At 32.9% G+C, this 24,174-nt stretch overlaps 5 protein-coding genes and 1 non-coding gene across 11 annotated transcripts; 1 reads left to right on the top strand and 5 right to left on the bottom strand.

Moving 5' to 3' along the window:
* Positions 1 to 1,217: 1,217 nt before the first annotated feature.
* On the bottom strand, positions 1,218 to 2,991 carry LOC105172865 (protein VACUOLELESS GAMETOPHYTES). Its single transcript, XM_011094460.3, has 2 exons — positions 2,542 to 2,991; positions 1,218 to 1,653 (listed from the first exon to the last, which is right to left on the bottom strand). Exons 1-2 carry the CDS (start codon positions 2,946 to 2,948, stop codon positions 1,326 to 1,328), a joined length of 735 nt encoding a protein of 244 aa, XP_011092762.1. The 5' UTR covers positions 2,949 to 2,991; the 3' UTR covers positions 1,218 to 1,325.
* Positions 2,992 to 5,711: 2,720 nt separating this feature from the next.
* On the top strand, positions 5,712 to 9,746 carry LOC105172864 (Tetratricopeptide repeat (TPR)-like superfamily protein). Of its 6 annotated transcripts, none has more exons than XM_088885967.1 (2): positions 5,712 to 8,381; positions 8,981 to 9,746. In XM_088885967.1, exon 1 carries the CDS (start codon positions 5,867 to 5,869, stop codon positions 7,256 to 7,258), a length of 1,392 nt encoding a protein of 463 aa, XP_088742093.1. In that variant the 5' UTR covers positions 5,712 to 5,866; the 3' UTR covers positions 7,259 to 8,381; positions 8,981 to 9,746. The 6 variants fall into 6 exon arrangements, with proteins under 6 accessions (XP_088742093.1, XP_088742094.1, XP_088742091.1 ...); XM_088885968.1 differs by having other exon boundaries at positions 8,986 to 9,746; XM_088885965.1 differs by having other exon boundaries at positions 9,074 to 9,746.
* On the bottom strand, positions 8,195 to 9,255 carry LOC105172975 (CASP-like protein 5C1). The gene is made up of 3 exons (XM_011094602.3): positions 9,123 to 9,255; positions 8,470 to 8,602; positions 8,195 to 8,398 (listed from the first exon to the last, which is right to left on the bottom strand). The coding sequence occupies exons 1-3, from the start codon at positions 9,251 to 9,253 to the stop codon at positions 8,195 to 8,197; spliced, it is 468 nt and encodes a 155-aa protein (XP_011092904.2). The 5' UTR covers positions 9,254 to 9,255.
* Positions 9,747 to 12,297: 2,551 nt separating the features above from the next.
* On the bottom strand, positions 12,298 to 12,706 carry TOM6 (translocase of the outer mitochondrial membrane 6). The gene has a single exon (XM_011094452.3). The coding sequence runs from the start codon at positions 12,621 to 12,623 to the stop codon at positions 12,459 to 12,461; it is 165 nt and encodes a 54-aa protein (XP_011092754.1). The 5' UTR covers positions 12,624 to 12,706; the 3' UTR covers positions 12,298 to 12,458.
* Positions 12,707 to 12,871: 165 nt separating this feature from the next.
* On the bottom strand, positions 12,872 to 12,945 carry TRNAI-AAU (transfer RNA isoleucine (anticodon AAU)). Its single transcript has one exon. It is a non-coding gene; the product is annotated as a tRNA-Ile (tRNA).
* Positions 12,946 to 13,304: 359 nt separating this feature from the next.
* On the bottom strand, positions 13,305 to 16,952 carry LOC105172862 (clast3-like protein). Its single transcript, XM_011094451.3, has 7 exons — positions 16,672 to 16,952; positions 16,394 to 16,559; positions 16,206 to 16,264; positions 15,651 to 15,769; positions 14,595 to 14,829; positions 13,924 to 14,047; positions 13,305 to 13,673 (listed from the first exon to the last, which is right to left on the bottom strand). The coding sequence occupies exons 1-7, from the start codon at positions 16,735 to 16,737 to the stop codon at positions 13,594 to 13,596; spliced, it is 849 nt and encodes a 282-aa protein (XP_011092753.1). The 5' UTR covers positions 16,738 to 16,952; the 3' UTR covers positions 13,305 to 13,593.
* Positions 16,953 to 24,174: the final 7,222 nt, after the last annotated feature.

The following is a 24,174-nucleotide window of genomic DNA, read 5'->3' on the forward strand; positions in this document are numbered from 1 at the left end:
AATGACTTATTTGTTAGCAGAAGCAAATCTCAAAAATACTAAATATTATATAATTTTTCAAACTACAAAAACTTTATGTGTAATTATATCAAATATTAAGAAAAGAGAGCGTAATTAGCTATTTATTTTATTCACGAATATTAAGGATATATAATTAATGCCATACTCATGTTTAATAAAATTGTGGTACTTGGACTATGGTCATGTGACAGTCGACGAACTTCTGCTTTTCAAATGTGTGATTAAAATATGCTGACTTATTTCAGAAATAAAAAAAGAAGAACGTACAGTATTTTAAAAATTACATTGTGTTTGCATTGGTAGATTCTGTAGTAAATATTTTAATTTTTTAATATTTGTTTTGGAATTTATTCGAATAATTTTAAATTACACTAGAATAAATATGACTAATTACTATAGTTAAAAGTAAAAAATGATGATGGATAATTAACATAAATGCATAACAACTATATATTAACCATTATTTCTACAAACAAAATCAAAATATTTGCTACAGCTAAAAATTATAGTAAATATTTTGCCTATAGGTAAAATTAATAGTGAGTATCGATTAACCGTAATCAAAACTTAATTTTTCGCATCAATTTTATCAAACTGTGGTAAATGATATTGATTTACTATGATTTTTAAGTCATAGTTATTTATACCGTAAAAAATAAGTATTATTTTTTTTATTGAATTAGCAAGTATTTCATATTTCTCAACTTTTATTTTTTAAATTGTACTTTTATAAGAGTTTAAATGCAACTTACCCTCTGTATTAAGGAAAATAAGCAATTTATTTTCATGTGAAAAATAAAGCAGCAATTTACCCCTTTGTGTTGTAAAAATAAAGCAAAAATGTCCCCTGACGCGTTTTGTGAATTACACGTGTTTTTTTTAGTTTTTTAATTTAAAATTTAAAATAATATTTATACCCTTATTTAAAAATAGTTGGATCTTGATTTTGATCTATTATTTTTATAAATAATATACGTATTAATATATATATAATATAAAATAATATTTTATTAATTATATTTAGCATCCGTGGTGTTTGCTTCCATCTAACAAATAAATCTATTCATTAATCAAAATTTATCGAACTTGCTGATATTAGCAAAAATGATGACCTAACCAAATTGAATACATTAGCAAAAAATTATGCTGATCATATATTAATCTATGAAATTACTTAATTAATGTACAAAAAAATCTTGTTATAATAAAAATAAATTTTATTGGCACACTCACATGTACATAACTTAACATTATCACATACGTAGTTTAATATTTATTATTTTAATTTGGATATATGTTGAATTCTATTTAGACATTAATGTGCCGACGAGGCCAGCAATAAGGGTGGTGGGATCTCCTAGGAGCGCGGACACCACAAACTGCAACGCCAGTCCAGCCACCTCACAGCATTTCTGCGCTTTCCCTTTGCTGCTCTTCTTGTGATTACTGTGAGTCTCCAGCGTGGCTTTCAAGCTGGGAACGGATTTCCTGCCATCGGTGTAGGTGTACCCACCACTCCCGTTGTAGAGTTCCTGCCAGCTGTCCACCAGCATCTCCTTCACGCACGCCACGTGTAGGTTGTACTTCTTGCACGAGGATCTGTAGCTCCAGCTCCTCCCCTTTCTCCCACACCTACTTAATAGAATGGTTTTAAACCAAAAAAAGCATTAACATACGACTTGTAACTCGATCGATATTCCATTATACAATATATCGCTTACACTGATTATGTATGAGTTCTAGATTTTATCCTAAAACTATGATATACTAGGAAGAAGATGTCTTGCATATTATAAATCACTCAAGTACCTCCTCTACAAACGATATGAACACGTGTTTATATTATTAGCCTCTCAAATGAGAGACCTTGGACGGACATGGTTTTGTTCGTACTGCAGTGACACTACTAAATGATGAGAGCTTATAAGCCCGCATAATCTCCCTAGTGAAACATGTATTTAGGATAAAATATAAGAGTTCTATAAAATTAAAACGGACAATATCTCACATAAGGTGCACCAATCAGTTGCACACGGCATCAAGATATACCATGATATCAATCATTACAAATGTGGAGAATCAATGGTGTAAATGATCAAAAAGATAAAATGATAAGTTAATATTTCATATATTTTTTTTATATATCTCACGTTTTATTATACTTAATTATATTTTAATAATAAATTATTAATGAAATAAAAATATTATTGTAAATTGCACAAACATCAAGTGTGCATTTTCGACTAATGTCAAAATTATCAACGGGTTTGTTTTTAACTGGTCCCAAATAATATTTATTTTAGCCCAAGTACTAAAATTTTTTGAATTTTTCCACGTAAGTAATATAAATGGATGTATAATAAGCTTTGAATTATGTAGAATCACAATAAAAAAAATATTTAATTTGTTTTTTCCATTCAAATATATAATTTCCCTCATAAATAATTAATAAACATTGGTAGTAATCTAAAATAATAATGAAAAAAAAGGAGGATGGATGAGGTTGGTTTGCTACTATGCCTGTGACACGGCGCGCTAACTTTGCTGAACAAGTACAATTTGATGTCGCCGTCGTCCAGCACCATCGGCAGCTTCGCGCAGCAAGGATGGAGATCAAACCCGCACAACTGGCAGTGGTACACGAACCCCGTCACGCTCTTCTCGCACGCGTTGCAGTAACGCGCCTCCTGCCCCGGCGGCCGGCTGAGGAACTGGAACGAGCACTTCGTGTAGAAAGGGTGGGTGATGGAGGGTGAAGGTATGGCGCAGTGGGTGTGGAGGTCGAAATTGCAGGCGGCACCGCCGCACTTGTAGGAGGAGCCGATGCCAACTTCCTTGCAGCCATCGCATTTGAACGGCGCCTTGGCGTACTCGAATTTGAGGTTGTGGTGGGGGTGGCTGAAGTGGGAGATCTCGCTGTATTTCATGGTTTGGTAACTGTAGAGGGGCCGTGTAATAAACTCCCCTGGTTAATTTATAAAGATGCTTGTCTAAATTTTTCTCCACTCGTTTGTCATCAATCATATAACAAATGTAATTATCTTTTGAATTTAATTGAATTTAAATCAATTATACTGCAAGTGCAATATAATTCAGAAAAAAGTGACTAATCACGTAACAAGTGTGAACTGTATCAGATTTACTCTATGGTTAATTTGGTTCGACTAAACCTAATTTGAGTTAGAATTTTTCGTATAATTACATGTGATTAATAACTCTTTTTAAATTACACATTACTTACGAATATAAAATATTTATAGTATAATTCGTTCAGATTTAATCGAACTTAATTTGAATTATAATTTTTTTTTTAAAGATGCATGTTTGTAGTTAACTAGTCTAAGGCTGTTAATGGCTTGAAGTTGAAGCAATTGTGGAAATAGAGGGAGAGGGGTAAATTTGCAAAAGGCATGAAGCATATAAGAATGGAATTTTCACTTTAAATGATTTCTCCATTTGCACCTACTTGTACACATCACACATACACAAAAGTTGAGAAAAATCATTTTTTTTATTTATATTTATGGAATTTGCATATTAATAAAGAAGATATTCTGGGATTTTATTTCATCTTTAATAATTGGTATATTTACCATTAATCAGGAATTATTGTGTACGTCGGATTAAATTTTCTATCGTAACTTATGTTTTATTTTATATTTTATTTTACATATACACATCACGTATATAAATATTACGTGGTTAATTTTATCTAAAAAGAAATTGACGTGTATATATAAAACAAGAATTGTAATAGAACATTAAATCCGTGTGTAGGGCCAAGGAATAAATTCGATGGTCCAAATATGAAATCTTTATACTTGTTTCAACTCTTCATTATATGCTTAAAAAACATAAAGAAAATGCCAATTTAGCCTAACAAGAACCAACTTTAATATATAGAATCTCTACTTTCACTCTCTTTCAAGGAAAACATTCAATACCTAAAGTATTACAAGTTTGTTCAAACGGAACATTATCCTATGATTTATGTCACAAACAAGACTAAGATATGATAATGTTTAATTATTAGCCTAATTTTATTTTTTTAAATTGTATTACTGATTTTTATCGTAATAATTGTTATCAAAACAGAGCTAGAATAAAATACATACTTTTATACAATTTACATATTTATTGTTTACAGTTGGTAATGGTTATAATTTTTGACACAACAACATACGCTCGATTCAACAGGGACGGAAAAATGATTTGTTCTTGAGTCGTAAAACATTAGGTTCCTTATTCCATATGCTAAAATAGAGTAGAGAAAAGAGAACTCCTCCACAATATTCACTCAAAAGATGAGTGAAGAGAATCAAATAATTAAGTTGAGGGTAAATGGATAATTTGTTATGCTAAAATCTGGACAAAATAGACATTTCAAGTCCTTGTTCGATGAGACTCATATGGCCGATAACTCAACCTGAATAGTTAATAGACTTGGACTTCCTGTAAGCTCGAATTCCAGCAGATCAAGTAAACACTCGTTGTTTTTTTAAAAAAATTGAACTGCTTTTCTAACACGATCCATAAAAATGAGACTGAGAGAGAATTAGGAATGGGGAATAAGTCCAATAATGTTTCTTTTTGGGCACAATTAATCTTCAATAAACAATACAAACATAAGATAGTAAGTCTTAATTTTTTATATTTGTAAGTTATATTACATTATTCGTCAGCTCAAAAGTTAGTTTCTTGCAAGAAAGTATGTGGGAAAAAAATTTAAATATTTTTCTCAATGGATAATATTTTGATGGGTTAATATACATTTTACCTCTTGTGTTTTGTTGAAAAAGTTAAAAAATTTCTCGTGTTTTTAAAATAGGCTAAAAACCTCCTATATTTTGTAAAACTCAGATAAAAACACCCCTTTTATTAGTAATTAATGGAAGGTGTATTACATGCGCTCCTTGTGCTTTTAGGGATGTTTTTTTAACTGTCTTGACCCTTTTTTTTTTTGTGTGTTTTTACTAAAATACTCTTATGGTATTTATATATTCACATGTAGATTTTTTACTTATTTTGAGTGATTTTATATTTATATATTACATGCTCTTTTGGGTGTTAATTTTTTTTTTACAAATAATATTTTTTATCAATAAAATCTGAACCCTTATTTTTTTTTTTATAAATTTAAAATCCAACGGTTAAAATTAATTTATTAGATCTAACTGCTGTGATGTAATCAATATAAATCACCGATCATTAAAATAAAAAATAATATATATTAAGTAAGAGTGTAACGATCATTTCGTAAAAACAAATTAACGTCGTTAGCTAGATTAACGGAGAGGAGCAATTGAGTTAAGTTTAGCCCATTTTGGTGTGAGTCTTATTAATGTTATTTTTTCATTACTTATAGATATATGCATGGTTGTGTGAATTATTCCCATAAATATTTTGTATTAATGGTATACTCAATTGCTTTATTTATTAAAAAAAAAGAAATTAAAATAGGTTTTTTGAAAATTGCCGCAATTACAACAAATTTTCTCATTGTTTGGAAAAGTGCAAATACCCCTGTAAAATTAATGATCGTCTAACAAATATTTCCTCATGACAACACATTATAAAAAGTACTTGTTAAATGATTATTTATAATTTTGTAAATAATAACGGGTATTTATAAATAAAATTGAGGAAAATCTATTGTTATTTACCGTAAAATAAAAAAACAGTTAAGAGGGTTTGGATATTGAGATGTTTTTTCGGATTCACCGGCTTCGTTGTGGGTACGAGTGGGCCTCTGTGCGAGTCCCTGCCCAGTCCAGCCCAATTTGTAGTTTGTACTTTCCGGAACTCATGCATACATTCTGTTCGACGAAATTTCTGACAGGCATCAATGGCGTTTCTTCGATCAATGACCAAAATCCCCTGCCATTCTTTCTACTATGTCCCGAAACCCAGCTCATTCTCTTCATCACCACCGGCACTTTCCGGCGACGCTTTAGTGTCGGCCGCAGTCTCAATCCTTAAACACCACCGTTCAAAATCCCGGTGGTCCAACCTCCGTTCTCTCCTCACGGCTACTAAAGATAAACGCCTGACTGCATCACAATTTTCTGAAATTGCAGTTCAACTCCGCAACAATGCCCACCTGGCTATGCGGTTCTTTCACTTCACCGTCGACTACTCTCTTTCTTCTCACTCTCTCTACTCCTATGCTACTGTCATTCACATTCTCGCTCGCTCAAGACTTAAGTTGCAAGCCCAAAACCTAATAAAATCAGCTATGTCTCGGTTCCCTGAAGCCCAGCAGCAAGTTACTGCAACCCCGGTTGCGATTCTGGAGGCACTGATTATAACTTATAGAACTTGTGCTTCTGCGCCTTTTGTGTTTGATTTGTTAGTCCGAGCTTGTTTAGAGTCAAAAAAGATTGATATTGCCGTTGAAATTTACGCAATTCTGAAGTCAAAGAATGTGTATCTGAGAACTCGTACTTGTAACTTTTTGATTGAATCGGTGGCAAAGAGTCGAGGTTGTTCTGCTGGATACAATTTATATCGCGAAATTTTTTACCTTGATGTGGATGATGTGGTGAGAAATCGGAGCTCTGCCAAGGGTGTTTGTCCGACTGCAAATACCCTGAACGTGGTTATGATTGGTTTTTATAGAGAAGGTTTGGTGGATAAGGTTGAGGAGATGTGGCAAGAATTTGCAAGTGTTGGTTGTGTGCCGAATATCTATAGTTTTAATGTGTTAATGGCAGCATATTGTGATGACGGGAGAATGAAGGATGCCATGAGGGTCTGGGAGGAAATGGATAATAGAGGCTTGAATCATGATGCAGTGGCATATAACACAGTTATTGGTGGTTTTTGTGGAATTGGAGAGGTTGGGAGGGCCGAAGAAATTTATAGGGAAATGGTGATGAAAGGGGTGGAGAGTACTTGTATTACTTTTGAACATCTCATAAACGGGTACTGTAAAATGGGGGACTTTGATTCTGTAACGATGTTGTACAAGGATATGTGCAGGAAAAACTTTTGTCCAGGGAGTTCCACGGTTAATGTAATTATTAAGTCGCTTTGTGATAAGAATAAAATATCTGCAGCATCAGAGTTTTACAGGATAGCAGTAAAGAAGCATGATGTTGTTCTGGAGAAGGAGAATTATGAAAACTTGATGAGGGGTTTGTGCCAGGAGGGAAAGATAGAAGAGGCTTTAAAGCTTCAGGTGGAGATGGTGGGAAAAGGGTTCAGACCAAATTTAGTAGAATTGGAACCAAATTGAGGAAGAGTTTCTTTGTGAAAGATTGTCCTAGGAATAGAAGTGGATCGTATTACAATTCATTTCTTGCACAGTGAACACATAAAAAATGCTGCAGCTTTAAGCAGAATGGCTTCTTGATAGTACACATGTTTATTGACTTAAGCAATGGCGAGGGGTCTTTTTCAATTTACCTTATGTTCTGAAATTTGCGGAAACTACGTAATTTGCTGTTAAGCAATCTTTTTGTATGTTCAAGTGAAAGAAGTGGAGATGTTGCCTCAATCTGTACGTTATGGATCTCCTGAATATAATGTCACTTGGCGCTTCTTGATTTTAAAAGGTCATAGAGATACTCAATGCATGGGGTGGCTCATCTTTCCATTGGAAGTCCAAGGTAGCTCGCACTGTTACTGCTGAAGTTTATACTCTTGACATGTTTTGTTGTATCTCCTGTATTACCTGATTATTTTGTGTTGAGATCTACTGAGCTTCTTTCCCATCAGCACTTATTATTATGGTGGTAGTGTATGATTTTATACTTTATTTGCACAAATTGCTATTGTACTATAGATCTCTTTATTTCTCTATATATATTGACATTACAACATTTCATGGAGTCTAAATGCTGACCTGTTCCTCGTATTTATTGCTCAGGTCCTGCCCATTTTTTTGTTAAAAAAACAAGAGTAAGCTATGTTATTAGATTGTTAAGATGATTTTTCTGAACATCAACATAGTGTGTTGTATTCAATTGAATTGCCATATACAGAGTGTTGTTCTTATATCCCCAATATTTACAAACTTTTGTCTGCACACAAGCACGAGTTGTCTGTAACTTCTAAATTTACCTTGCACAGATATTAGTGTCTGTAAGACTCACTGTCTGCAAACTTTGTATGACATCCACCTGCAGTAGCATCACCTTTAGTAGCAGTTTGCAATTAATTGTTAGAGAACTCAATCAGCATCCAATGAAGGAAGTAACCAAAGATTGGTAAGAGATGAGGTCAGGGAAAGAGCCCATGACAAGAAGGCCATGGCGGCTGAAATCTGATATCTACTACAGATTCTTGGAGGACAGAATGAGACATCCGCTTTGAGCAGAAGATCAACAATACTTGCAGTTGAGCTTGCTGCCGCCAGTGTGAGAACCGATAAGACCTATGAAAATCAAACTTTGTTACATCATGAATAATCATATCTTTATATGTGGATCCAAGAGTAGGAATTACCAAGTCCCCTAGAATGATAACTTGCAACATTCCTGACTGATGTATTGGGAACTTAGCCAGGATGGAATATCCGTCAATTAGCGCTAAGGTGAAACTCCATGGGATAACTAAACCCATTATTGTTACCAAAAAGCTGAGAGATCAACATGTAGAAATAGAAAACACAACTACATTAATAGTCACTTCAAACATTTGAGTCTGCAAATACATGCTAACTGGCCGCTTTGGCTCAGAATCCAAAAAGATAAAGCCACTTTTATCTGAGTTCCTTCAAATTTCGTACACAGCGAAAAAATAAATGTGATAAGTGCAAGCTCTCATGCATATCCTTCAGATTGCTGCTTTTATCATACTGCCCTCATTTAATTTTCTTGTGTAGTGATTCCTCATGATTTTGAGACTGGCCAAATTCCTGAGCTGATTGTGGCTGTACTTGTGTTATACCGTTGTTTAGTTTATCCATGTTACAACTAACTATCATGTGCTAATATACTATCAACTTTGACCATAGTGCAGGCATTGAAAGGTATGTTGCAGAATTTCCAGTTCTGCTGTCATATTAGCAATATGAAACGGGAACTCACAAATCATTATTATGGTGCAGTATAGACCTACATGCATGTACTGGAATTGGAGCATGGAGAAAGACTTACCAGAAGGCTGTATAGCTGTAGAATCCGACGCCTAAAGACATGAACAAAATAGATACGGATGAGCAGATGGCCTGGCCCAGTCTCAAAGCAATACTAGCACTTGTTCCCATAGAGCCTGGAATATTTTTCATTGCTGTATGCCGTGATCACAAGGGATCTACCATTCATTTTCCATCTGAATGTGTATACAAGTTCCTCTTGGACTTTGAGTCCAATTTCAAATCTTCGCCACCAAAACAATTCGTCCAATCAATCACAGAAATTCTTGAAGCGAATTGACTGATAACTTGTGGTTCCTACTATTCTACGAATTATTACATCCTTTTCTTCAATAAATGAGTTTGGTAAGCTTGAACGCAGCTTTGAGAAGAGATTTGTTAACAAGAAAGAAAGATTTGCTGGTAGGAGAAAACGTGGGATTACTCTTACAGATACCTGTCTGGTCTACTCTTTTTTTTGTCTCTAAAACTTTTCTCAACATGGTTGAATCGAGTTTTTCGACTATGTTTCCAAGTGGGATTTCCTACTTAAAAGGAATTCAATGGTTGCAAATTCTTTCAAGTGTGTGGTCAGTTTATGTTGGATATGACATCTCATTTTCATTGCTATCATTGTTTTCATTCAGTGAAGTTTCATGTGTGAAGATGGAATGGAACCACTTTCATTATTTTGCGGTCTCGGTTGGCCCAGCCGACATGGTACCTATCGCCGAGTATGATTGAACATGTTTGGATTCAAGCATACATATGTGATGAGGTGCATGTGATTTAAGTAATTTCAACCTAAGGGAGTTTACTTTGATTAGACGATTCGTCTCTACATCATTCGTCCGTTGCTAAGCGACCATTGCTTTGGCGAGACATTTCTCGTCTGTTGATATGTTTTCTCTATTTCAGCTAGGCTAGATTAATAGAAATAGTTGATGAATCGCTTTTTTCCCCCTCACACAGAACTTATTGTAGCAAGATCGATTTTGAGCGACCATGCGTATAGAAAGATTTTGAAACCATATAAATCTTTGTGTTATATTCTATCCACATTAGATAATTAAACGAATCTATTCCTCAGCAAATTTCAAATGATAAAATTATATGTGATATATTCTTTTTTATTATATTTTTTTTCCACTGCTACATTTCAAGCTCAAAAGATTGATGGGAAGAAAGGACAAGCGTGCCTATCCTGTCTTCAATGTGAAGGATGAGGAGTTGTAGATAGAACGCCAGGCGTCTTTTGGCAGCTGACATGCTTCTTTCATTTGTCTATCAGAACAGAAGACATTAACCACCAATCCTATTCCTGCCCCCACTTTCAACATTATGAATTCCTCATACCCAGCCTCCTCTTAACACATTGCGGACAAAGACACTCCCTTAGAGGCCCAAGCAACAATAACATTAATGCTACGTTTGGTCTTTTCATTATCAAATTCTAAGGTCTTAAGAAAACACAAGAAACCGAAAACATGCAGTCGGAGAGGAACTTTGGACTATTCTTGCTTGAGAAGTTTACAAATAATGCTCCAGCTAAACCAACTAAGAAAATACATGATTCCTTGCTTATAGAACAGTCAATCAAAATGGAGAACAAAGTCGTTAGGCATGACTGGAAAAATCAGGGGGGAGATTGGAGAATATGAACTTAGATGGGGAATTCACAATAGCGTGAAGACTTCCAGTCTTCCCACATAATTTGGATCTGGTTCTGGAATGGGGCTAGTTAAGGTATGCAGCATTCTATCACCAAGATCAAAGTGTACTGTGTTGGATATGCAGTGGAGGGGCACTCAAGAACCAAAAAACTGGCAAGGCAAAAACATATCTTAACCTAAAGAACTTAAAAATTATGTCCTGTGATCACTCATCCATGTTCAACAAGTACAAATATTATGCAAGTGTCTACATGAAACATTCATGTCATCATACACATCCTTAGAAACTAGAAAAACAAACTAGGACAGATGGTAATTCTTTATCTGAAACAATTGAGCTACTATCCATGGCTTTTGGATTCCAAAAATCCTGCAAAGGAAAGAAAATACAAGGAAATAAAACTTGCAACTCTCAAATCCTCCTGCCACTTTGCATGTTAGCTGCAACAAGAATGCCAAAAGACAGGAAACATCAGGCGGGGGATGGCTTAAGGGTCCTTGACGCATAAAGTTCAGGCCATCACAACTATGTTTTAAAATACATTGTATAACTATAACATGGCTTAAGGGTCCTTGACGCATAAAGTTCAGGCCATCACAACTATGTTTTAAAATACATTGTATAACTATAACGTATATATTAGGGGACCACCGACCACCTGAAGATAGACACTGGCAAAATATAATTTCATGGCAAATGCCAGAAACCCCCAACTCAAAGAAGTTTCACTGGCCCAAATTATTTAACTGCTCTACGCATACATACACCAGTCATGCATGAATTGCTAGCAACAAAAGAATCAAAGCTGGCCCTCAACATCAGTAAATTAACTCTTCTAACTGGAAACCAAACGGCAGAAACTAAAATAACAACCAAGTAGGGGTTCAGATAATCGCTTCATGCCAACTTCACCTCAACTACTCAAAAGTCTCAAGCAGTGGGGATTATACAGTAAACTGCATAAAGTTATTGTGAATTGGGAGTTTGAGACTCGGTTTCACCTAAATGATACCAACCGCACACAAATCCTATATTGACTCAAGTTCTTGCTTGCAGGGATGCAAAAATAATCTAGCATGTATAAACCTATACCTTTGTGCTGTATAAACAAGTATTAGTTGCCCGCTCATAACCTTACTTTCTATAGGAGGAGGAGCCAGGATGTAGTTTGGGCAGTTAATATTAAAATCAGTTGAATTGTTAAGCTATACCATTGAACTTTTGACAAGGAGTAGACACATGCGCCAAGACAACCGCAAAAACATTAAAAGTTACAGAACCAAAAGACAACACAAGATGCAACTATACAACCAATCAACTTCCAACTATAGGGACGAACATATCAATTAGAGATGAGATTCGAATAATGATATGTGTTAACATAAGTAACAGCAAAATATTAACAACTTTTTCAAGATTAGATATAAATTTCTAAAAAGCTTCGCAGAAATCTTGCAAATGTAACTCCAGCTCATTAAGACGGAAAAAAATGCAAAATATTAAACTTTTCAACAAGCAAAAGGTTGACCAAAGAGAACCTTAATGCTAAAATTTTTAAAAGATGCTACGCAAATTCCGCACGGAAATTCACGCACACATTATAACAGCTCGAATAAATTGATTCCGGAAAAGTTTCTGCTTACAGAGAAAAATTAAAAAAAAAAACAACCGCGGTGGGGAAGAATCAGAGGTCGAGCTTGAGTTCTTCATTTTGATCGGAGAAGTAATGGAGGAGATAAGGAGTGACGCGAACGACGGCGACCCATACACCAAACATAGCGACGTGGCTCTTGAGCTGCTTGATCGCAGCCGCTTTGTCCGGCTTGCGCATAAATAATCCGGGAAACATTTTCGACAGTCGTGTTGCTCTACGTTCCTCTTCCGTCGACCTTGATAAACCCTAACCCCTCGTTTCTCTCTTTCTTCTTTATTATAGTGGGCAGTGAGTGAAGGGGGTTAGGAGTTTTGGGCTGGCTCGAGTATCCAATTATGTATTGGATCAAATTCGGCTTTTGGGGCCTGGGCCTATCGTCCTTTTTTACTCCACGATTTTATAAACAAAATTCAAGGAAAAGTTAAAAATACATTCAAAAAAATTGGCCCATGCAGGTCTCGAACCTGCGACCTTCGCGTTATTAGCACGACGCTCTAACCAACTGAGCTAATAGGCCACACGTAAATGTTGCATCGTAAATCTTATTAGAAGCCAAAAGTCTCAAGAGACCCAAGATACCAAGTGCTGGGTAGCCAAGAACTCATTCATGCAAATATATACTTCTAATTACTACTCCAATTCACATTTCTAACCCTATAAAACGTTGCACATTTTGTTGCTAACTTGATTTCATTAGAGCGATAAAAGTGTAACGTACTTGGAGCTAACTGTTTGGAATTCACTTACTAAGCTTAATTCCTTTTTGAGATCATATTAGATGGTTCTTCCTAATGCTCTACAGGCTTGTAACAATCGTGCCATAAAGTATGTACCACTAGCCGATACCCTTGGTATGTCAAGTCAACGTCATTCATATCCACGAATTTTCTTTTCCTGTCATTATATGATGAATAAATTACTATGCACACACCAAGTTTCTTGGTGTAGCATGTAACTTAGGCGCAAATGTTGGGTTTTGTAGTAAACAATGCTGAAGTTTCCATAGCTTTCGTTCAAGAAAGCAAGCTATTGGAGCTATGTGAAAAGATTCCTAACATGTTTAGCGAATAAGAAAATTTTAGAAACTGGATCGATCCAATGACTGTGTTTCTGCAGATACTAACATGTATATCCGTTGCCATCCGTAAAAACCATCAGTGTCTGCCTAGAAAAGAGTCATCTCCGGTGGAGGTCCATATACACTCTGCCATGAGAACGGCATGATCCAGTTACCAGCAACGTTGCCTGACCAATTACACACCAGAAAATTAGTCTACTGTATCCAAAGCAATATCATGTGCAAATGAGATTGTAACGCGTTGAAGAAACCATTTTAAACTGAAATTTTAGCTGCAATCCATGTTCCACAAGAAAACTAAAACCAGGAAATACTCCTCAAAGGTCACAACAATGTCTTGGTTTCAGTTTTTAGAGAGAACTCGTAACTACAGGAAGGATGGGAAAATAGTAAATTGCAGGTTTAAGAATAGCTCACCGTGAAATTCATTGTGGCTCAACCCCATCAGTTTACTTGTTGCCTCAGCCAAATGGAAGGCTTCGGGTATGTTGTCTCCCTCAGAGCAGTAACACAATAAGCAAGTAACCTTTAGACCTTTAGCCTATCCAACATAACAAATGTTCCTTAAAAAACCATTATTGTTTTCAGCAAAGCGACATAAGGAAAAGGTTAAGATCTTATGCAAGTTCAATGTCAAGTCTGGCTTTTGGAAAACAAAATTTGGAGCACTTATATCCCATGAAATTAATAGTCACTTCAAACTCCTGTCGAGTTCCTAAACAGAAATTTTCAAAATTCACGCTTAATTGATCTCTACCAGACATTTTTTGTGGAGAGAAAGTGCAAAGATAAAATACATGCCAGTTCCTCTGATGATATTTCACGAATGCCAAAAGAAGTTCATTTGCAAAAGAAGTATATATCATTACTATGGTATTGAGGGATATATCCATCCAGAAATGGTCCATCCATTAAACCAAAGACAGTAAACTCACACAAAAGGAAATAATAAATAGAGAAATAGATACAAAGATGTAATGTGTCGGTGCATGTGCTAAAACAAGGTTGCACAAGCTGGATCATGCAAAAAAATGTGATTTCAACCTAGAAGATCATTAATGTCTAACACATGTTTTAGAAAGCATTACCTTAAAGCAGGAAAAGAGTGCAGCAAAAGGCAAACTTGGGTAGTAGTCTTCATCTTCTAGTTCCTCAGAAGAAAAATCTTCATCAGGCACGGACCCTTGTTCAGCTAATGTATTGAGATACTTCCATGTTCTTTGAGCAGGATTATAGTCTTGCAGTCTATTCCACCCAAGGGTTTCGCAGTCAGCGTCAGTTCCATCCATATTGGAGCTAGATAAGTAATATATCTGCAAACCACTGATAGATTTCACAGCGGGATCAGTTGATTGTACTAAATCTCATATGAAGTAAACTCAATTTATATGATAACCTATAGGAAGAAAAATATTATGATGTGAGTTTTGTCCCTCACGTTCTTGCTACTGTGTAACTAAGTATATGCATATATGAAGGTAGTACATGAGAAGTTCGTGAAACCAATTACCATTACATGGTGGTGCAATTGAAATATGGTTAAAAAGCAGAGATTTCTTCTTATATCCAAATATAAACAATGTCTTTGTGGCAATTAATACGGAAAAAATGAGATTTCATATCTTGATGAAAAAGTCAAGCCTTTATGGGAAAACTAAGAGAAAATGTAAGTTATATGGCAATCGCAATATGTACAGTTCAGTCATTGCAAGTTATTAAACATTGCCAATCTAGATAGAAAATTGGTCAAATTTGGCTGGCAAAGAATTATACGACATGGCCAGTCCAGAATGTGGTCTACTCCCAAATGAAGTTCAAAACTGTCTCCTGCTTGGGAGGCTTGGAAAATAGTATATTAAGTTTCAAATATAATTTTCAGCTTAAATTATCAATGTATTAATAAATTCTTATCAGTTGTAGGTTATAGCCCAAATCAACAGTCACAGACTGCACCTAAGGGCCCTAATAGTTGATAGCTTGAATCTCATTGCTGTAACCAATAGCAAGAAATAAACCTGCATAAAATCTATATTGCAATAGCAGGAAAGAGATCTGCAAAGTATAGATTAAAATAGCAGGGGATAAACCTACAGAGGGTAGATTATGCAATTATTAACAAAGTAGATGTTAATTGGAGTGAATACCTCAACATGTCAATGTTTCTCCATCGCCCGAAATCCAAGCTGGAGAGAATGACAACATGATTCTTCCCATTCGCAGCCGCAAAACTGGCAACATTCTTCGCATATTCCATCATCATACCCTGTACACAAGATCTCTTGTAGTGATTCTCTTCTTTTGCCAACAATATATATGCAGTATCCTATTAAGTTGGCATAGTCTAGTTATCCATTAAAAAAGTAATGGGTGCACCCACTCATTTGATTTCCTTGATACCTAACTTACACGAACAAAATTGAGAAAACAATATCCTCCCGGGGTTTCTTATATACATATATATATATATATAAAACCAAAAAAAAAAGAACAAGAATTTTACAATGAAACGCTGTCTATAAGTCCATGTATACTTAAAACAGATTGCATGACCTCCTTTTAAATGATCGAAGTAATCCATCATTGTACAATGATCTAATTGCCTGAGAAATCAACTGGAAATTGAAGATAACACAAGATGCACAAGCAGAATCGGGATAAAGTATCTCGACAACTAAATTAACCAATCCAAAAATCACTACCTTAACCACTGGAGATCGCTGCTGCACAAGTGTCATTCTACTAGAAGATGATTCATAAGCTGCCAAGTTCAATCAAAAATTTTAACCTTCACAAAATATCTGAAACAAAAGTCTCCAAATTGAAACAACACAGCAACAGACTAACATTTGTAAGGATACGAAAATATAATAAGTATCCGAACACAGACCTTCGACAGGGAGAGCTAGTTCTCCGAGCGGCGACGGCGAATAAGCATCATTACCGACGCAAGGAAGCACATTCGGCTCATCCAAATAGCCGATTTTCTCCGCTTTCAGAGACGAGATTAATAGATCCACCGCTAGCTGCCCTACATTTCCAATCGATAGAGCCGGCTGCAAAGTTCAAAACACAACAAAAAGAACGACTTTACAGTAAGTTAATAAGAATACGACGATCACTGCAAATTTAAAAGAAGAAAATTCTGAAAAAAACCCTAAAACAAACCAGAACTAAAGTAGAACAATTAGGGTTTAATTGCTTCCCGTCTTCGACATAGAACTCCATCTGCATAACTTTCGAGTTGTTCAATTTGCGATTATTCAACAGTTCTTTTCCAGTTTTCCTCTGAGCTGACAGTAGAATTCTTGAAGCAGAAGAAAGTCTGGTGAGCGCCCAAATCAAATCATTTGGGCCTGTTTAGGGCTTTTAGATTGGGAATCCCAAATCAAATCTTGGGCCTAAAAGTTCATGATTTTGATAGAATATCAGCCTAACTCCTAGAGACAGAGCACAAAATACAAAACATCCGTAAACATGGTGGAAAAATTCCAGTTCCAACTAGGTTGCTCCATGCTAAATCAATCACATAACAAATAAAATAATATAAGATATAACTATTATTGTAAGTAATAAAATCGTATGCAAACAACATACGATAAACGTAATTCATTTATCATATAATTTGCCGAAATACAATTGAACTCATATCTTTTATAAAAGTGACAAAGTTAATGACATTATATCTAGTCAATAATTAAATACATTTTTCAAGAACCTTCAATCTATAAATACCAATCAGAAAAAATATATAAAAAATATTCATATTACTTGCACAATTACAATCTTATTATTAAAGTTAGACCACATAGATCAAAATAATTTATTTCTAAAGATAAACAATATAACATATATACATAGAAAAATCATTGTGCCCTCTATCACTATACCTTTTTCATGGGGGTCTGAATTTAGAACAAACAGTTATGCTGCACAAGTTAGTGCCGCTTCCATGCTGCTGGCACATTTCTCCACAGTTCTAGACGTGCACGTGCACTGTATAAACGATTCAATCGATAAGAATGAATTATTTTTTATTTTTAAATTATGTTTGCTTAATTTATAAATATTTTTATAAACACTTATGATTTTTAAAAATGAATATTTTATTCTGTATCAACGATTAGAAACATAATCATATAATTGTATTTCGTAGTTAATAAAATAAAAGAAAGAAAGAAAAACGACAATTCTGAACGTGTTGGGCCTTTTCCTGTTTGGTTGTTCCTAAAATATCTTCTATTTATTTATTTGTATGATAATTCATTTGGTTGTAATTCATTTCAGATTTTTGGGAAGAATAAAATACGTAGATGAAATGGGGGTGGGTACGTACACGTGTTCGTATACATTTGGGGTGTGGGGTTGAAATGTGAGTGAGTGAGAGAATTTGTGGTATCATGGTATGGACAAATAACATCAGTTCATGCCCAGGTGATGATGGTCAAAACCTCTTTTCCTAGTTAACATCGTAAAATGGTCACCAATTTTTACCAAAGTCTTTGTCCTATGATAAAGGTTCCAATAACTTCATCTAGACTATTCTCGATATCTCTATAATTATTTACGTTGGGCATGCAACAAATTTATGGTTGATGTCCAAAATCTATGACAAGAATACATAAAAGTAGAGGGGAGAAATATCTCAAATTCCTCAATATATGTGGTTTTAGTTAACTTGTTCAATAAAAAGGACACATAAGTTCGTAAAACAACTGCACTTTATTATAATAAAAAGAATATTATAATTATTTATATTTTTTTCTCCATTACATAAACGGGAACATAAGAATGGCACTCGACAAATTGCACTTATGTCGGTTAAGGTTTATATAATTAATCTATCTCTAAAGTTTAAATACATGAGAATCAACATACATGTCAAAATGTACGTTTACTTCCACCAAACATCTTAAGAAGAGCTTAAATATAATATTACATGAAAATCAAGAATGTATGTTGCAATTAGTCAAAATGATTAATATTTTAATTCAGTTCTTGATATTTGAATATAATATAATATATGTGTAAAAAGGAGAAAGCAAACAAAGAGAAACATGAAATGACTTGTAAAACAAATAATTAAGAATGAGGATAACATATATTTGAACGATGGGGAGGGTTGGGGTCCACACCCATTTATCATTATTAATGATTAGTGACTTTTAGAACAAGTTTCTGGGACAAACACGATCACTACACTGTCCACGTGGTCCATGTGCTAACTCTTACACATCTCCTAAATCTCAAGACTTTGTTCCTGTTTTGTTCAAATATGTACAATGTTACCACCAGACAACCCCCCCCCCCCCCCCCAAACCAACCCAATAAATAAATAAATAATAGCAACACAAAAAAATAATATTAAGCTAATTAAGAAATAAAAATTTTATTATTAATCTATATTATATAATTTAAGTCAATTTACTTCGTGTGGTATTGTAAATGAGCAAATTATCATTTATAAAAAAATAATAACAATTTACCCTCCTATACTTTTTTAAAAATAAAGCACTATACTTCCCTATGTAGGGAGGTAAACTGCTTCGTTTTAAAAAAACACGATGAGGTAAATTACTAAATTTTTAAAAAGCACATGAAGATGAATTTTTTATTTTTTTTCGTATGAGGATAATATTAAAAAAAATGATAATTATTTCTCAATATCTCACCAACATGAATGGATTTAGGGCAAATAAGATTGAGACAAGTTAAATATGATTAGGTTGTCAGCTGTATCTGTAACTAGAAAGTTGCGGATAAGGTCTTGAATTTTGATCTAATAATTATAGATAAGTATAAAATTATGAGTTTCAGATATGTGGATAATTACTTTATTTTGTGTCATTTTATTAAAATTTATATTAGTTTATTATTGTTATTGATGGATGTTTATATATAAATGTTTAATAGAAAAATTATAAAAAAGAATACTTTTATCAATAATTAAAAAATCAACTTGCATATAATAAATAATTTTTTAAATATTAAAATATATTATAAATAAAAGAGTTAATTAGGAATTAGTACTCCTAAAGTATATAGGGGTGGGCGTTTGGGTCGGGTAGTTAGGAACCCGACACGACACGAAACTACCCGACTCGATCGGGTTTGGATATTTTATTTTTTTTTTGGATTTTTTAAAAAAATTCGGTACCCAAATTAAAAAAGTCGGATCAGGGTTTCGGTAGGATTCTCTTACCCAAATTGCCCGAGTACCCGAAGTTTTAAAAAAATTCAAAAATTATTATTTTTTAGTCTAGGGTTACTACGTACATACATTTCCTTTTCTTCTTCTTCTTTTTCAAAGTCCCAAGTTCTCAACCCAACTGTCAATAATCAAGACTTTCAATCCCAATAAAAATCCATCTTCTTTCTCTCAAATTCTAATTTTTAAAATATCATAAGAAAATAATGGAATTATAACACCAAATTAAAAAATTTGTCAATATTTATAATTTACAGGGGCAAGACAAAATTTGCCTCTTTCAATTTTGTCTCTGTTTGTTGAATGCAAGTTCAAGCATTCAAGGCAAAATTTGCCTCTAAATGTTTCATTTTTTAAAAAGCAAAAAAGAAAACAGAAAAATTCGAGTATCCGAGAATCGGGTACCCGATAAATCAGGTCGGGATAAAGTTCGGGTACCCGATCCAAGCTACTCGAACTTTCATTACCTGACTCGACACCCACCCCTAGAAGTATCCACCCCAAATCAATTACCCCCTAAAGTATTAAAACCTTAAAAATAAACCCTTGACCTTTAATTCTTAAAATTTAAAAGTTCATTTTAATATTACAAAAATTATTTTGTGAAAAAAAATAAATAAAGAGATTTTTAAAATGTCAAAACAATCTTTTGTCAAAATTTTATCTAATTCTAGTATCACTTTCTCATCGAGCTTTGTTTTATTTTTGTAATCCTAAAGTACTTGGGATCATTTTATTTTAGTTTCACTTGCTTATCAAATCAAGTTAAAATTAAATCAATGTTTACATTTATATAATTACCACATTTATATGATTATCATATATATAATAAATGTGCATGAATTGTATTTTTTTTATTAGTTTATTAATTGGATTTTTTGAGTAGATATATAAATATATGTATGCATATATGTAAATTTATTTTTAATTCAGTATAACCAATAAGTAAAACTAAATAATTGTGAATTCCAATTAGGATTATGAAAGTAAAAAAGAGTTATATGAATAAGTAAAACTAGAATTAGAAAAAAATTCGACAAATGATGACTTCACATTTTAGAACTTCCTTTAATGTTTTATATAAAGAAATTTTATAAAAGTAAAATGGGCTTTTCAAACTTAAAAATAAAAGGTTGGGATTTTTTTTAAAGGTTTTAATACTTTAATGGGATAATTGATGTATGATAAATACTTTAAAAATGATAACTGTATTTTTTAATCTTAAATAAAAATAAAATAAATAAACCAACACATTACGTACATTCACAAAATAATAAAAACAAAAAAAAAGAATTATCTTAAAGGTATTATCCACAAAAAATAAATGATATAAATGGTGATCATTTTCAAAACCTATCTACCTTTTTGTTCTTATGTAGTTTTCACTAAAAATAGTTCTTACAAGAAATGATTATATTTGGACCTACACATTATAGGTTTGACTACCTCAAATCTAATCTATTTTAAGAACCATAACACATTCACTTTTTTTAATGTATAGATCAATAATTTATATATATATATATATATGTAGATATTACATTTTTAAAATTAAGGAGTATATATATGTCAATATTTTTTAGAATACTTTCCACCGTGGGACACAATATTGTACAAATATAATTAAATAGGTACGATATAAAATTGAAATAAGAAATAAGAATAGAGCAAGTGACGAACATTAGTGAAAATATAGAATAAATAAGTTAAAAGATAATAAGGATCATTTGAAATAAATAAATAATTATATTAATGCAAATAATTAAGTGTATAATTGGTATTTTAATATTTTAATATCACAAACCGTTGATTACAATAAGTTCTTCTGAAATTTGACATGATTACGCATACCGGCTCATTATATATAAATTATAAATATCATCTGATGTTTGATGAGACTATGCAATCTTTGAATGAAGGTTTGAAATTATCAACTTTGCCCTTATTATATATATATTTTTTGAAAAATGGCAAGGTGGGTGTAAAATTTTAAAATCTGTAAAAAAAAAAAAAAGTTATCCACTTGATAAAAGAAAATATAATTTTTTTTTAAAATAAGTAAAACTCTAAACTCATTATTCATGTTACTGTGAGGTATTATATGTATTTGGGTGCATGCGTAGATTTTCTTGCGGAGGAGCTACGCTACGCTGACGTCAGGTGCAAAAAGCCCTCAAGTCGTGGCAGCGCATCACGGGCTTAATTCCGATGTAGACCACACCATATGTCTCTAGCCGTTGATTGGGGGGTTGTTTGGAGAAGATCGCATAACGTGGCGGCTTAATATCGGGGGTCTATGTCGCTTTCGCTGGACCACTACCACACTCTAACTGATGGGGCTTCAATTTCGCAGGCTTTGTTTGGATTTTTCCTGTAAGTCAATTTTGACAAATTTCTAGTGGTCAATATAAAATAATATAATTTTATTATTTAGTATTCAATTTTAAATTAGTGAAAAGTGCAAAAAGTTAAAGAAATTTTAAATTTATTTTAAATTTTGAGTGGTGGAAAGATATTGTAGTGAAGTTAATTTTTTTTATATTTATGTATTAATGTTATAACTAAATTAAGGAGAATAATATATTTATTATGTATATATAAAATATTTAATACAATATATAATATAAATTACAGACTGTCATATTATATTTTCAGAAAGAAAAATAAGATTAATTAAATTATTCAATATATTAAAACATCAAATATTGACTAAAGGAATTAATAATTTTAACTTAAAAGTAAATAAACTGATGCAGCTTGCGATTTTATTAATGCCCCATTACATGAGATATTATATGTTCTGATTTCGTATGAGCCTTACAATTTTATTTTGAAAGAAACATCCCATAATGGAGAAGGTCTTAGCCAATTTGTCCACCACAGACCCTCTTATTTCGGAATCTGAAAATGTAGGCAAGAGCTCAACATTAATTGCATATAAAGAATTTGAGCAGTGAGAAATTCTAATTCGTCGAATTCGAATTAATCATATAGCAAATGCAATATACTTATCGCGTGATCGGCGTACAATTTAAAAAAAAGTGACCAATTACATAGTAAGTATAATATTACTTTGTGATTGGTTTGATTCGACTAAACCTGGTCCAGACGAGAATTTTCCGCTGAGCAGTTTATAATTAGTCTCTCTCTCTAACCATGTATTTTTTAAGAAGAAAATTGTAAAATAAAATTGATTGAGTTGTAAGACGGGTATGAAATGATTATAAAAGTAGAGGCAGTACAAACAGTGTATCAAAATGCTAGTCCGGTCTCCGGCCATTAATTAAATAATTGAAGTTGCGGGAAGAACATGTCTTCTGCATGTAGTAAAATTGGAAAGCGTGTTCCCTTTCTCAAGTCTCTGCTAGGTAGAGTCGCCATTTAGGTACGCCATGTTTCTCTTATCATAAATGTAATTAAATCGTGTTTCATTTCTCTCAATTAGTATTATTTGAAAATTATTATCATTTTTATATTGGACTTATTTGTTCACTAATTTTGACACGTGCTATAATTTTTTAACATTTTGTAATTTTTATTGTTCCGATATTGAATTTTGCAAAAGTCATCAGAATAAATCAGATGCCGTCATTTCTTTTTTTTAAATTTTCATTCATGCTAGCAAAATTGAACCAATCAAAACAAAATGCTCAATTTAAATGAACCACATGAGGTGCACATGATTTATTTTGCAATATTTGCAAAATTTGGCAATGAAAAGACCCTAAATTGCAAAATGTCAAACAATTAAAGGATTCTTTTGCAATTTGAAGAAAAATAAAGGATAAAAGTGTCAAATCGCGAGGAACACATAATTAATTCTGACAACTTTAACAAAATCTAGCATCGGAGGACCATAATCACAGAACATCAAAAAATTATACAACTATTTTATAACCCTAAAATGATAAAGAATAAAAATATCAAAATTGTAGAAAAACATGTCTTCTGCATGTAGTAAAATTGGGAAGCGTGTTCCTACTTATCAAGAATTTTCCCAAGTTTCTGCTGGCGAAAGTCAATATTTAGGTACAACACGTTTCTCTTATCATAAATGTTAATCATTATGTCCTAATTAAAATCGTTTTCAATTCTCTCTATTAGTATTATTTGAAAATTATAACTTTTTAGATTGGGCTTAAATATATTATTGATCTTATCATTTTAATACTTTTACATTTTTGTCATTTATTTTTTTTATTATTATAAAATAATTCTATAATTTTTTGACATTTCGTAATTATGTTCCTTCCAATGCTAAACTTTATAAAAATCATCGGAATAAATTATCTGCGCCTTATGTAGTTTATTAAAATTGGGTGTTTTGTTCTAATTGATTCATTTTTTTTCATTATGGACAAAAAATTAAAAAAGAAATGACGTGACACATAATTTATGCCGGCAATTTTTGCAAAATTTGGTACCCAAAGGACCAAAATACCAAAAAGTTACAAGACTATTTT

This window comes from Sesamum indicum, linkage group LG10 (assembly GCF_026168435.1).
Source record: "Sesamum indicum cultivar Baizhima isolate 11 linkage group LG10, ASM2616843v1, whole genome shotgun sequence".
In the NCBI taxonomy this organism is placed as follows: Eukaryota; Viridiplantae; Streptophyta; class Magnoliopsida; order Lamiales; family Pedaliaceae; genus Sesamum; species Sesamum indicum.

Excerpts from the sequence above, each read along its gene's own strand:
- LOC105172864 (XM_088885967.1), top strand. The coding sequence starts at position 5,867 with ATGGCGTTTCTTCGATCAATGACCAAAATCCCCTGCCATTCTTTCTAC.
- LOC105172865 (XM_011094460.3), bottom strand. The coding sequence starts at position 2,948 with ATGAAATACAGCGAGATCTCCCACTTCAGCCACCCCCACCACAACCTC. Across the intron at positions 1,654-2,541 it reads GTTAGCGCGCCGTGTCACAG|GTGTGGGAGAAAGGGGAGGA; the intron begins GCATAGTAGCAA and ends TCTATTAAGTAG.
- TOM6 (XM_011094452.3), bottom strand. The coding sequence starts at position 12,623 with ATGTTTCCCGGATTATTTATGCGCAAGCCGGACAAAGCGGCTGCGATC.
- LOC105172975 (XM_011094602.3), bottom strand. The coding sequence starts at position 9,253 with ATGAAAAATATTCCAGGCTCTATGGGAACAAGTGCTAGTATTGCTTTG. Across the intron at positions 8,603-9,122 it reads TACAGCTATACAGCCTTCTG|CTTTTTGGTAACAATAATGG; the intron begins GTAAGTCTTTCT and ends TTGATCTCTCAG. Across the intron at positions 8,399-8,469 it reads TTATCATTCTAGGGGACTTG|GTCTTATCGGTTCTCACACT; the intron begins GTAATTCCTACT and ends TGATTTTCATAG.
- LOC105172862 (XM_011094451.3), bottom strand. The coding sequence starts at position 16,737 with ATGCAGATGGAGTTCTATGTCGAAGACGGGAAGCAATTAAACCCTAAT. Across the intron at positions 14,830-15,650 it reads AGAAACATTGACATGTTGAG|TGGTTTGCAGATATATTACT; the intron begins GTATTCACTCCA and ends GAAATCTATCAG. Across the intron at positions 14,048-14,594 it reads CACTCTTTTCCTGCTTTAAG|GCTAAAGGTCTAAAGGTTAC; the intron begins GTAATGCTTTCT and ends TATGTTGGATAG.